The following is a 14,020-nucleotide window of genomic DNA, read 5'->3' on the forward strand; positions in this document are numbered from 1 at the left end:
AGTGGGTTGTCGGGAAATTCATTTTGATCAGGTTGGATATTCATGACACAATCTCTCCAATTCTATCCTTGTGTAATTGTTCAATTCTATGTCCACCCTCCTACACAGAAGCCAGTTTGAAGAGAAAGTTCATAAATACTAAGTAAGGACAGTTCTTGACACATGTGATGTGGAACAAAATGTTTTTATTTAGATACTGTTGTCAGATATGCATGGAAGGTGAACGTGACTAGTAGGCTGGTGAATGGTGGGTGCACGTGCGTACATGCTTAGTTGGCAGCGATGGTCTGCTGAATCCAGCTCACGTAGTTGCAGACCTTGGTGTAGACACCAGGCTTCCCTTTTTGAGCACAGCCAGCACCCCAGGAGACAATGCCCTGGAGCACTCCGTTGCAGACCACAGGCCCACCAGAGTCACCCTGCATGAGAGGGAAGAGACAGTAAGAACTCCCAACTATGCCAAGATGGGAGAAAGGCTCAACATTGTTTCTCCATTATGCTGGGTCTGTTTTCCCAGGTAGTTTATTGTCCAGGAAGCACATTCCCTGCCCCTGAAAATCTAATTCTCAATCTCTGACTACATGCCTCTCCTTTCTCTTCCCTCCTCCTAGCTCCTGCTCTGTTCTTAGTTGACAGCATACAGGGCCAAGGAGAGGTGAGGACTGGTGCAATGCCGCCCAGCTAGCCCTGCTTTTTTCAGAAGCTTCTTTCTACAATATACCTCATCAGCCTGGTGCCTGAATGTCCTCTTTGCACATCATTTCCTGTGCATCTATTTTTTTGTTGTTGTAGTGTTCCATGATTCATTGTTTGCATATAACACGCAGTGTTTTTACCCTTATCCCTAGCTATTATCATCTCAAAAAGAAAATTTATAACTCATCCAAATTCTATCCCTCGTCCCTTGGAATCCATCCCAGAGACAGCTTTTCAATCTGCGTTTGGAGAAAGAGAACTATGGTGGAAGTGCATGAAGCTCGGCTGGAAGGAGTACAAAGAAACTGACCTGGCAAGAGTCCTTTCCACCCTGCAGGTAGCCCAGACAGATCATGTTGCTGGTGATCTGGCCAGGGTAGGCACTGCGGCAACTGCTGTCAGAGAGGATGGGGGCTTGAAGACACTGCAGGACATCAGGGTAATATTCTGTTGGGCACAAGAGTAAAAATGGAAGAATATTACCCACAGGATTCTGGAGATTTCTTTCCCAATCTCCCCCCCCCATCCTTCCCTACTCTCTCAGATTGCCTGTAACTTCTATTTTGGAAAAACAACTGTTATCTACAAAGTCTTCCCAACAGTTTTAATCAACAAGTTGTTCTGACCTAGTATCAGTGACTACAGGTAAATCTAGACACTATTTCCCAAGCAGCTCTCTACTTTAGGCAGCACCAAATCCCTCTGTTCTGTCTACCTCCTCAGTTTCTACTTCTTTGCAAATCACTAATCACACTTCAACTGAATATCTGCTACCATTATCATAGCTCATTTTTGTTGAGTTTTCCAGCAAGGGAATCTTCCTGAGATTCCGGATACTCACAAACTATCCTCTGGGAACCTTGCCTTGAGTGACAATTTGGACTAACCGACCCTCAACATGTCTTTCACTTCTAGGATTTCCAGCCGTGGTGCTTTTGTTCAGGTGACACTTACCCCCGGTGCTCTGGGTATTCCCCCAGCCAGAGATGAGGCACTGGGTACCAGCAGCCGCACAGGATGTTGGCAGAGAGATAGCAGTCACTCGAGAGTTGAGGGTGGCGGGTGAGCTCAGTTTAATCAGCATGATGTCATTATCAATAGTATTTGAGTTGTATTTGGGGTGGCGGATGACCTTGGCCGAATTGATGAATTGCTCGCCACCCTCAGAGACTGCGATGTTGTATTCTCCCAGACGCACCTGGATTCGGCTGGATTAAATGATGCAAAGATCCTTCAGGACCAGCTTGCGCCTTTCCCCTTTCCCAGTTCGCCCCAGTCATGAGCATCAGCACGAACAGCATCCCCTGCAAGCATCTCCACACGCAGGTAACTGTGCACTTAAGGCAGCCCTACCAGACCTGGCGCGGGTGAGAGTAACTCTAGGGGGGTGCCCTACCCCTACAGACTCAAGCCCACCATCTTGCTAGAAAGTTAGATACGTTTAGTTCCCATGACTAAGTGATGCCAATAAAAGGGTGGGAGGTGACACAGGAATTGGTGGTGACTGCTCAGCACCTGCTACTCCCCCTGGTTGGGATTACCCATGACTGTAGGGAGCTGTGGCAGGAATCAGAGACATGACAGAATTTTAAGGGGGCACAATGAATTGTGTTATTTTTTTTTTTTAAGATTTTATTTTTATTTATTTGACAGAGACAGCCAGTGAGAGAGGGAACACAAGCAGGCAGAGTGGGAGAGGAAGAAGCAGGCTCCCAGCGGAGGAGCCCGATGTGGGACTCGATCCCAGAACGCCAGGATCACACCCTGAGCCGAAGGCAGACGCTTTAACGACTGCGCTACCCAGGCGCCCCCCTGAATTGTGTTATTTTTAATGTTGTTCTGGAAGCTTCGTGTGGGTTATTACCTTCATATGCCATTTTTTTCCTGGTTGAGCTATCATGATTACCTTTCCATGTAAAATCCCCTCAGTGCATCATTCAGTGCCCGGGGGGAATGATGAGGCTCCTAGAATCTGAATGCTCGCCCCTCAAGCGTAACTGTGCAGTGTACCCTGATTGTGCTTTGGCAGGGCTGGGCCATGGGTTGATCTGAGAGAACAGGGATGTGAGGATTGGTCACTTACGACTTGTAGCAGTGAGCCGCAGATACCACCCACTGGGAATTGATGAGGGAGCCGCCACAGAAGTGGTAGCCTGAGTTCAGGGACACCTGGTAAGGGACAGAATTCCTCTGACAGGTGTATCCCCCAACGATCTTGTCATCATCATCAACGGGGAAAGCAACTGACAGGGAAAAGTTGGAAACAATCTGTTAAACAGATCCATTCTGGAATTTCTACTTACCACAGCGTTTTTGCAGATAAACCAGAAAAGAGGAGATAATGTTTTCCTGTCACACATAATGATGATAATATAATTTTTACACAATTTTTTCCAAAATCTCATTATTCTACACCTTTAACACACACCCTACTTATACTAGTATAAGTATCTTATTTTTTATGTTATGCTTTAAATTTGACAAATACACTGTTTTCTTAAGGTATACACCACATACACACACACACACAGCCCCCTTGATCAGAGACTCTTTGTGCAATAAATGCCCTGAACAGTACTAAGGGTATACAGAATATTTTTATACAAAATTTGCTCAACAGTCATGCAAATAGGTGTTTCATAAAGCTTTGGAGTAATCATGCTTATGTTTAATTATAGTAGTTGGTATGGGATAGATATCCTCACAAAGGCCACCTTTAGAAGCCACCTAAGAATGTTCTAGCCTGGAAGGAATTGGGAGTTTTGTACTCTTGTTCCCCAAATTTCTCCTTTTCTTCTGGCCTAAAACTTTCATGACATAATTTCATGGGACATTATACGGTTTCCTTTTCCAGTCTCCCCTTAACTCAATTATCTTTCCAAGTTTTTAAGTTTATTCAGCATTCTGAAGTCTGCCCACTGATTTATTAAGATTTCAAAGGCTGCCAAAATCTATGATTATATTATATGTACCCTATTCGAGTATTTTCAAATAATTTTGGGAAAGAAATTTCCAGGTGTAGAGACTAATGTATTGAATTTATACCCGTCCAATTCAGGAAAGTTTAATAGTAAGATTTGTATAAAATTTGGTAGTATAAAAAACACAAATAGACATTTTTCTTTCTTTTGCTGATTAAATGACATGTTATTTTACACCAAAGAGATTTCATTAGCAAAGATGTTGTAAAACCAGCCCATGGCTTTTATTCATGAGAAATGAAGTACCTTCACCTGTTAAGATCCTTGTGAAGATGCCTGTCGGTGTAGAGAAGACATGGGCTCTGACCCTCTTAGAGTCTTCAATAAGCCCAAGACTAGTCACTAATCCCAATTTTCACTCCGAATGATTAATTCCAAGGGCTTATTAAAGGTTATAACAACATTTCCTATCTGTTCCTTTTCTCTCTTTGTCTATGGATTTTACCTTGAAGCTCAGGGCAATTTCTCCCTCTTTATACTTCCTGCCCTAACTACACTTGCTCACTATCATCTTTCCCCCCACAAGGGAGATTTATATAGACATTTGTAGGACTGTAGTCCCCATATTATTGTGGTTTTGGTTACCCTTGGCTAAGCAGACTCAGGAAGTAGACTATCCATTTTCTCATGTATCCTCCAAAGGTCATTATAGCCTAACACTGCATCACAATACCAATGTCATTCACCTCACTTCTTCTCATCACATAGGCATTTTATCATCACACATCATCACAAGACAGGTGCGAACAGTGCAATAAGATATTTTGAGAGAGAGAGACAGAAGAGCATAGTCACATAGCTTTTATTAAAGTATATTGTTATAAATGTTCTATGTTTTTGGTAGGTTTGTTGTTAATCCCTTACTGTGCCTAATTTGTTAATTAAACTTTATCATGGGTATGTATACGTGGGGGAGAAAACCATAGTATATATGGGTTCAGTACTATCTGTGGCTTCAGGCATCTACTGGGGGTGCATGTAGCTGCCACAGAAAAGAAGGGACTATTATATACACTGTCATGTCAGTATTTTAAGCTCCTTGAGTACAGAGATTCTATTCAACATTCACTGTTGTCTTCCAGAGTACAAAGTGAAAAACAAATACATCATGGACACCCACTGATTTATTTATTATTATAGACTTACCAGTGGCTCCCAGCAGGGCAAGGAAGATGAAGGTCTTCATGGTTGCTCCCTGGATCTGGACTGGGGAGTTCCATGAACGTCTCTCATCCACAGCTATTTATACATCCAGGTTTGACATTGACACCCATGGCCATGGGTGCCCGAAAAGTGATTTTACTGGAAACTCACAAATCCGAATTTAGAATTCAATTCTGTGCCAAGTTGAAGATAATTCAGCATCTGATTTAAACATTAGCTTTTGTCTACTTTTCCAGAAGGTTATGGGAATGGAAGTAATAAACTCACCTGGTGTGATTTGTACCACATAAAAAGAAAGTAAGTTGGAGTAAGGTCATGAAAGAGGGCTACGGGTGTCCTGTTTCCCACACAAAAATTGTAGGTACTTGGTTGTCTCACCTGTGAACTTTCATCTTGAGGACCATCTTGAACACTACCCCCTTGATGTTTAATTAACATTGGCTCTTTCACAATTGTAAAATTTTTCTGTGGTATCTCTGGCCTTGGATATCCATGTTAACCTTTCACCATTAGTATGGACAACTTGTTTCCTTGAGAAAAGAAACATTATTCTGAATTAAGCTATGATCGATCGAGACGGAAGAGTGAAAGAATCACTTACATTTACCAGAAATTACTATTTATTTTACAAATATAAAAACTTTGCAAATTTTAATTTAGTAATTCTCATGACAACCCTAGAATGTACCTATTACTATCCCTACTTTATATATGAGTAAACGGAGACACAGAAAATTGTAGGAGACTTGCAAGTACACAGTGGGGTCAGATTCCAACCCAGGAAATCTGGCTTCAGAGTCTGTGTGCTTAACTGCTGTACAACACTTCCCCAGTAAGTTCACCACATTTGGACACCAAGACAATGCAGACATCTCGGCCAATGATAATACAATTGAAATTTAGGGAGTGCTTCCTCTGTGTCAGGCACTGTGGATGGGATTTATATACATCAACTCATTCAGTCCTTACCAACTGCTTTCTAAGTATTGTTCTCATCTTTACCATTTCATAGATGGGGAGGGGGAAGCTTAGAGCCATTACATGTCTTGCTCAAAGTTTTATAGTCTTCAGTGGTCAACGCAGGGTTCAATCTCAAGCAGCCTCATTTGAGGGTCATGGCCTCCACTGTGATGCCATAAACATAACTAAGGAGAACAATCTGAACTCTACCGAATCAAAGGATGACCACAGGGAGCAGAGAGAATTCTTAGAAAAATCTATGAAATGTGTTCATGGAGCAGCAGTTGTCATAATTAATGAGGCATGGCAGAAACATCCAGAATAAGTGAATCTCAGGAAGAACTAACCTCTAGCTCCGTATAACCAAACTCTACTCCCACACATCTGAATGACCACCAGGATTTACTTCTGCTTTAGCAAATCATCCCTCCTGAAGTAGATTCTTACTCTTAACACTTGAAGGTTTGCTGATAAAAAGATGATAACTAGAAGGCAGACTTGACATTTGGGGCCGGGTAATTCTGTGTTGTGGGAACCGCCCCGCACTCTGTAGGATATTTATCAGCATCCCTGGCCTTAGTTACAAGTACCACTAGCCCCTCTTCCGGGTTGTGACAACCAAAATGTCTCCAGACATTGCTAAATGTTCCCTTGGGTTCAAAATCATCCCCAGCTGGGACAACTGATCTAAGGAGAAAAGATGGGCAAAGTAGCATCTAAGGCCATAGACATGGGAAAGTGCCTTGAACGTGAGGACCATGTAGATGCTCATTAACTCCTGAATGATGGCATGTAAGGCAGGGGGTTGCCCTTTCCTGATCCCAAATATCTCAGGAGTCCTGATGTATCTGCTGACATTTTCCCTCCCCTCTCTGTGACATGGCCTTTCTTTGTTGTCCCCTCCTCCCTTTGTGACTGTGTCCCCCCCCCCCCCTCACTTGCCATCCTCCTTCTTCTAAAGGGTCCCTCTGTGATTCTCAGAGACTCACCAAACATTGAGATATGAAATAAATTTTGTAAATCATCCCCTGCCCCCTGTTTTCCTGATGAGGAAGCTGTGATCCCCATGGAAGTTATTGGCAATGTCAGGACTCAGAACTGAATCTCTGGATTTCCTCTGACATGTTGAACTTTATCTGAGCCCTGTGTTCCCAGAAAACAGTGACTGTTAAAAATCCTGAGAATGTTGTGTTCAAGGAAATGGCCACAAAGAACTACCTTCCACACAGGAGTTACTGGAGACGTTGTCCACTCTTTCTCGTGGCTCCCATAAAACTCAAGATGACTTCCTTGTTTACCTGTGACAAGACCCAACACAGACCCTTCCCCTTGTACTTGCACCTGCTGAGATGGCCGGAACAGACCCTCCCAACTCCCCATTCTTTGTCTCATGAATGATTAGCTAAGCTTAGAATTCTTTTTTTCCCCTGAAACTGGCTAAACACGGAGAAAACACTCCTTGTTCAGCTGACTGAGAAGTCCCCTGACTGCAACACAGTTGTTTTTCTCAACTGCAAACCTCCCCACCCGTAACTTGATTATTTTTTCCTATAAAAGTCTTAAAGCAAAACCATCCTGCTGTGACACTCTGATCTTTGAATCTGGGGAGCTCTTACTGCAATACTTTGAATAAAATCAAGCTTACTTGTTCACTTTTTGTCTTTGACATTGACTACTCTTCAATGAGCTACACTTCTGTTTATAAGTTAGCCTTACATGCAAACTTCTTGACTGCCTTCCTCCAAGGAGATAGGAGACCAATAGTGGGTCAATCGGGGATATTGATCTACAGTCTTCCTGTAGTGTCCTTCTTTCTCTGGCTTTGGTGTCAGGCTCAGGTTGGCTTCATATAAAGAGTTCTAAAGGGTTCCTTCCTCTTCACCTTTTTGGAAAAGTCTGAGAGGGATGGGTGTTAATTCCTCTTTACATGTTCAGTAGAAATTGCCAGTGAGGTCATCTGGGTCTGGGGTTTTCTGTGTTGGGAGGATTTTGATTACTGAGTCAATCTCTACTCCTCACCGATCTGTTCAGATTTTCTAATTATCAAGTGCTTAGGATAGTGAGTTCTAATGCCAAATAGGAAATGCTATGTAAATACTTATTAAATGAAATACCTGTATTCTAGTGTCTCCATATTTTTCAGGCTTCTGGGGATGCCTTTCTTCCCCAAGGTCTGAGAATGTTTGCAATGTCCTATATGGTGGTGAAGAGCTTGGTCTCTGGAGTCCACCTTCTGGGCTTTGATTCCTGGCTGCAAGACCTACTAGCTGTCTTATCCTGAGAAAAACAGTTGACCTCTTAAGCGTCATGTAGGGAGGAATATTAGTTCCTATTTCATCGGATAGTTGTGAGGATTGAACATTAATTTTTTTTAATATTACTTAAAAGCATGTAAGAATAGTGTGACATGTCGAAAAAGCTGAATAAGTACTGGTTGTGATGATGATGGTGACATTTTTCACCTCTGCAGCAATGAGGAATGAATCCTGAATACGAGGAAGGAATAAACCTTCAATATGTCTCTGGCTCACAGAATTCAGGGCTGTCCTGGGGCACACTGCTCCTGAACTCAGAGCATGCTGGGGGCATCTGGAACAGCAGGTGTCCACGGTCCAATATGGCTCTCTCTACTGAAATCTATTACTGTCTCCTCTCATTGTAACTATGTTTGGCTTGTGACACCCAGTGACAAATGTGAGACTCTGAACAGATGTGGGAGGATGAGGGTGGAGCCGGTCAGCAGTCCCAGCCTGCCCTGCGCTGCACTCATTCTCAGCTGGCTTCCTTCTCAGGCGTGAATGTGGGTGAAGAGACTTTTGAAAGGTGGTAAGGGCCCCTACTAAGTTTTGTGAAGTAAACACCCTGGCATTTCACTAAAACCAGACAATATTTCTGCTCTGGAAAATCTATTACATGTTTATTGAGAAAAATATGGGGAAAAAATGATGAAACATCAATAAAAACTCACTTATTATAACTCCACTTAGCGTTGTCCACTATTAGCACGTCCAGCATTGCAATACTTTTCGCTCAGCCCATTCTCCACAATTTTCCCTCAACAAAAAAAGTTAACAATTTTTTGACTTTCTTTTTAAGAACAAGCAATTTTAGGTTCGCAGTAAAATTGAGGGGAAGGTACAGAGATTTCCCATATACCCTGAGCCCTCACCAGTGCATAGCCTCCCCCATTACCAACATCGCCACCAGAGCGGTCCGTTTGTTACGATCGATGAGCCTACACTGACACGCTATTACCCCTCAAAGTCCTTAGTTTACCACAGCGTTCACTCTTCTTGCTGTTGTATGGTCCATAGGTTTGGACAAATGTATAATGAATGACATGTAGCATTAGAGTATCATTCAGAGTATTTTCATTGTCCTAAAAGTCCTCTGGGCTCTGCCTATTCATCCCTTCCCTGACTTCCACCCCCCAGAAACTACTGGTTTTTTTATTGATGCCGTAGTTGTGCTTTTTCCAAAATGTCCTATTTCTGGAATCATACAATATGTAGGCTTTCCAGTTTTCTTCTGTCCCTTAGTGTTATGCATTTAAGTTTCCTCCCTGTCTTTCTGTTGCTTCATAGCTCATTTCTTTTTAGTGCTGAATCATATTCCATTGGCTGCATGTCCTACAATTTATTTATCAAAACACCTATGGAAGAACATCTCAGTTGTTTCCAAGTTTTGACGATTACAGATAAAGTTGCTATAAATATTCTCATGTACCTTTGTGTGTAGAGATATGTTTTCATCCTGATTCTTGGATGATATGTTAAGACGATGGTTAGGCAGATCCCTTAGCCAAGATGGAGTAAAAATAGATGATGATTAGACTGAGCTACTCAGAATGAATGAGTGCTCTCAGACTAAATAAAGACTTTTGTATATGTATCTATTCAATGTGACAGAACTTAATTGACTTTTAAAAGTACAACTAAAATGCTGCTAAGATAGTAAGTAAATATCTTCATTTTTAAAGGCTTTTGAAAAATTTATATCAATACCAAAATCACACGCCATAAAAGATGAATGATGAGAATAGTTTGCATTTAAATAATGAACTAAATAAGATTTCGAAGGTAAAAGAGGCTTCTATTTGTCTTATGAAAGCAAATTTTCTCAGATAATTCATCTTGACCATATGCTGAAATTCTTTGCTTGTTACTGGAAAAACTAACAAGTGGATTATGGTGTTTGCCAGTATGAAGTAAACTAGCACCAAGGCTGTTTATCCTAGATGAGAAAAATATTTACATAAGGAGCTAAGTGTCTGTGCAGATATCACTTTACTTTATAGGCTATGAAAGGTCATAATCTTGAGGTTGGCAGTTGAGAGTCATTTTAGAGTTTTCAGAGCAAGTGATAAATAAAATAAATTCAACTGTTACTATGATGAGACGTACGAAGAAAAAACCACTTTGTCTCTAGGCAGTTGTTCCTAATCTCAGATTGTTATCTCTTAAAATATTTCCTTATTTTTGCCCCAAAGATGCATGTCTTCCTGGACCTTACTGAATTATAAATTAGGTATTTATGTGTAGTAAATACATGTTGTTGAGAGATAGCTCTTCTGACTCTACAGAGTGGTTTTTTATTATAACTTGTAGTGTGTATTCATAGGTCTTTCCTAAAAGAAAAAAAGATCTATTTATTTATTTTAGAGTGAGAGAGAGAGAGAGAGCATGAGAGGGGGGAGGGGCAGAGGGAGAGAGAGAGAGAATCCTCAAGCCAACTCCCTGCTAACTCCAACACAAGGCTCAATCCCAGGACCCTGAGATCGTGACCTGAGCCCAAATCAAGTTGACCGCTTAATGAACTGAGCCACCTGGGAGCCCCTGTTTTCATAGGTCTTTTTATGTGTTTCTCTGATTCCATGGTTGATCCTTGAACAACATGAGTTTAAACTGCATGGGTGCATTATTTGTGGACTTCTTACAGCACAGAACTGCAAATGTATTTTCTCTTCCTTATGGTTTTCTTAATACCATTTTATCTCTCCTTTACTTGGTTGTAAGAATAGAGAATGGAGCACATGTACCAAGTATGTGTGAATCAGCTGTTTGCGTGACCAGTAAGGCCTCTGGCCTACAGTGCGCTATTTGGAGCCTCTTCTCAAGAAAAGATGTTAATATTTCTTGGGTGGGTGAATTTTTATCTAATGTACATTAAAATGAACCCATGCTATGTCGTATTATAGCTCTTGAAATAACATTGGCCATTTGTGTGCTACCTGAAATCAGGCTGAAGACTGATTGTTCTCGTATATGTGTCGCCAAAGCAAGCACATGATAAAGATGGCTGGAGATGTGCATCGCCTAGTACTAGGCAGAGGGCCAGACAAAATGGGAGTGAGAAATCCTAAGGACCACTGATGGTGGTGACTGTGCTGGCTGTTGGGGGTGGAAGGGCGATGGAACCAAGTAAATCCGGAGAGGAAGGAAAAAAGAAAAGTGCCACAAGTGGAAAAGACTAAGCGAATGCTCCGTGCTGGAGGCCAGGAGAATAAGGATCAGTGTAAGGTGTCTCTGTACGTAAGCGTCATGTCCGTCATTGACGGGGGTGAACAAACCGGAAGAAGAGAACCCTTGCCCATTGTATGTGAGCTCAGACCTACAAGATACCTTTTGCTTCTGAGATACCGGGAGTCATTCTGTGAAGTTGGGCCTTGGAGAATTGGGTTGGAATTTCCCAGATTCAAGAGAGGCAGTTTATGTGTGCAAAACTTCTATCCTCAACAACATCAATGAAGTCTTATTTACAGTCAACACTGGACATGCCACAGTGGGGGGGGGGGGGCGGTGATCGCCTTCCTCAGTCACATCTATGAAAAATGAAAAGAGACCCGTGCTATGTGTGGGAGTGCCCACATTCCTTTCGCCCAGCAGAGTGGGTTGGTACCTATACTTCTTTTCCTAACCGCAAACACGTGGTGTCCCAGAGGCACATGTCTGTATTTAATGAATCTGTATTTGTCACCTCTTTCTCCCATGCGCGTGGCTTAGTGGTGGCCTTGGAGGACTATTTAAACTTGTGCCTGAACTGGGGGCTGGCTGGGTTCCAGCAAATGCATTGACATTTATACTGGCAGAAGCAAGAGTCACTGGGCTCTGAAGGCAACTTTATGATCTTTTCTTTAATGGAGTCTGTTTTTCTTTTTCCTTAGCTCCTCCGGCCACTTTCCTGGCTAATACAACTTGAATGACCGAGGTCATCATTGGCTCTTTACCACTCCAATAGGAGGGGAAATTTTTAAAGAAGAATTCCTCTCCCTGGAAAGAGATATATTTAAGTTACTAAAAAAGTGAAATAAGCAATCAGGGCCGCAAGACTACAAAAAGGAACAAGTTACAAAGCTTGTGCTTGTGTAATAACCGTGATGCTGTCCTGGAAGTCTATGCTAAGCTGAATTTCCAATCGTTGCCATTAAGCAGAAAATCAGTGTCGGCAAATAGAATGTGATTTCTTGGTAAAGTGAACCCCGGAACAAGACAGGCTTCCTTGAGAACACTGCTCAAGGATGGCATTGGCTTGAGGACGTTTCTATTCTAGCTCTATGGGATTCTCTTCAGATAATTGTGTACAGGGCTCAGCAAGGTTTTTTTCTGTAAAGAGCTCAAGAGTAAATGGTTTAGGCTCTGCGGGCAATGCGGTCTCTGTTACAGCCGCCCCGCATTTGCAGCATGAAAGCAGGGCATGCATGGGTGGGGGCAGCTGCGTTCCCGGAAACCTCCATTTGCTAAAACAAGCTGCAGGTCAGATTTGTCCCCAGGCTGCAATTTGCGGACCCTGCCCTAGAACATAAGGAAGGAACCATTTAAGTGCCCCATATCCAGACTTAAAATGGAATGGTGGTTCGGTGTCAATGATCAGGTGTGGCTCGACATAAAACTAGTAATCTTTAGAGAACTAGCTCACTGTGGCCTTTCCTTCCAATAAAGCTTTAGGGAGAAAGAAAGAAGTGGGAGATTGGGGATTTAGGGCTGGGACATCAGAGTGACGGAGAACAAGGCAGAACAAAGAAAAGAATCATCGAGAGAGAAACTTGTACCGAAGTATGAGACACAGTAAAATTCTGGGAAAGAAAGTTTCAATCGATCTGGCAACCAGAGTTCTGGCTTTCATTCCATTGCTAGCTTCTATTTTGGGGGTCTTTGCACAGTAATATCCTCATGTATAAATGAACACCCACAGAAAACCATGGGGAAACAGGAGAAGTTAGCACGATCTTTGGTGCACATAGAAGAGTTTCGTTAAAGTGTTAACACAACTGAATTATGTCCCTGTCAGAATTCGCTTCACACGGCTCCGTCTTCCCCTTTGCAGCCAGCTCCTATTCCTATCCCGCCAGGGTAGGTGGGGAAGTGCACCTTATAAAAGAAAAATTGAGCTGTATCAAAGAAGCAGACAGGTGTGTATACCGGCCAAGCTGTAGGTCTTCCTTTAGTCCCCTTATTGTGTGGTACGGTCCCTTGTGGCCCTTCCCATCCATTCCCACCTCCTCGCCAACCACACAGTACATTCCAGCCCCGAGCTCTTCAGAAGGCTCACATCCCCATTTGTGTCCTAGTATCTTCCCCCCAACAGTTGGTTTACAGTGATTTAGGATTGTCTGTCTCTGTTGTTAGTACACTGTCCATGCCAAAGTGTCAGTCCAGCCCTTACTAACGCCCACCACATTCTGACCCCACTGCGTGGGGTCGTTTGTCTCCATCCTTCTTCCCCCACTAGTGTCCCCACCTCCCTGACTTTGTGCTAGGCTGGTCTGGGCTTGCAGCAGCTTTGCTGTCTTCTCTGCCTATTTCATTCTATTTCACATTATTTACTCTTTTCATTTCCTATTAAGTTATTGAGATAAAGAAACACACACACACACACAAAAGGATCACCAAACTGTTATGTGACAAGAGAAAGGCCAAGAAAATTTTCTCTCAACTCCCATATATTCCTATTAGATCAAGAAGAATTCGTGAAGGGGAATAATTTTAAGAACCGTTTGCATGAAAGAACGAAGGGAGGGAGGGAGAGCTCTAGATCTGAGGTCTGGCAGTGGTCTTATAAAAAGTAAGATTTTTTATATAAAGCAATATTCCTAGGTGATTTGTGCTGGGGGAACAGGGAGGAGCACTTTGGTTCCCTCAAGAAGTTAACAGCACAGGGAAGGGTGTGACTGGGGTAGAATACTTGGCTAGCCCTCGTGGGAGTCTGCCTATTTCCAGCCC

At 42.6% G+C, this 14,020-nt stretch overlaps 1 protein-coding gene across 1 annotated transcript; it reads right to left on the bottom strand.

Moving 5' to 3' along the window:
* Nucleotides 1–269: 269 nt before the first annotated feature.
* On the bottom strand, nt 270–4,863 carry LOC113249808 (serine protease 1). Its single transcript, XM_026491252.2, has 5 exons — nt 4,824–4,863; nt 2,780–2,939; nt 1,651–1,904; nt 1,007–1,143; nt 270–419 (listed from the first exon to the last, which is right to left on the bottom strand). Exons 1-5 carry the CDS (start codon nt 4,861–4,863, stop codon nt 270–272), a joined length of 741 nt encoding a protein of 246 aa, XP_026347037.1.
* Nucleotides 4,864–14,020: the final 9,157 nt, after the last annotated feature.

The sequence above is a fragment of the Ursus arctos genome, unplaced genomic scaffold (assembly GCF_023065955.2).
Source record: "Ursus arctos isolate Adak ecotype North America unplaced genomic scaffold, UrsArc2.0 scaffold_3, whole genome shotgun sequence".
Taxonomy (NCBI): Eukaryota; Metazoa; Chordata; class Mammalia; order Carnivora; family Ursidae; genus Ursus; species Ursus arctos.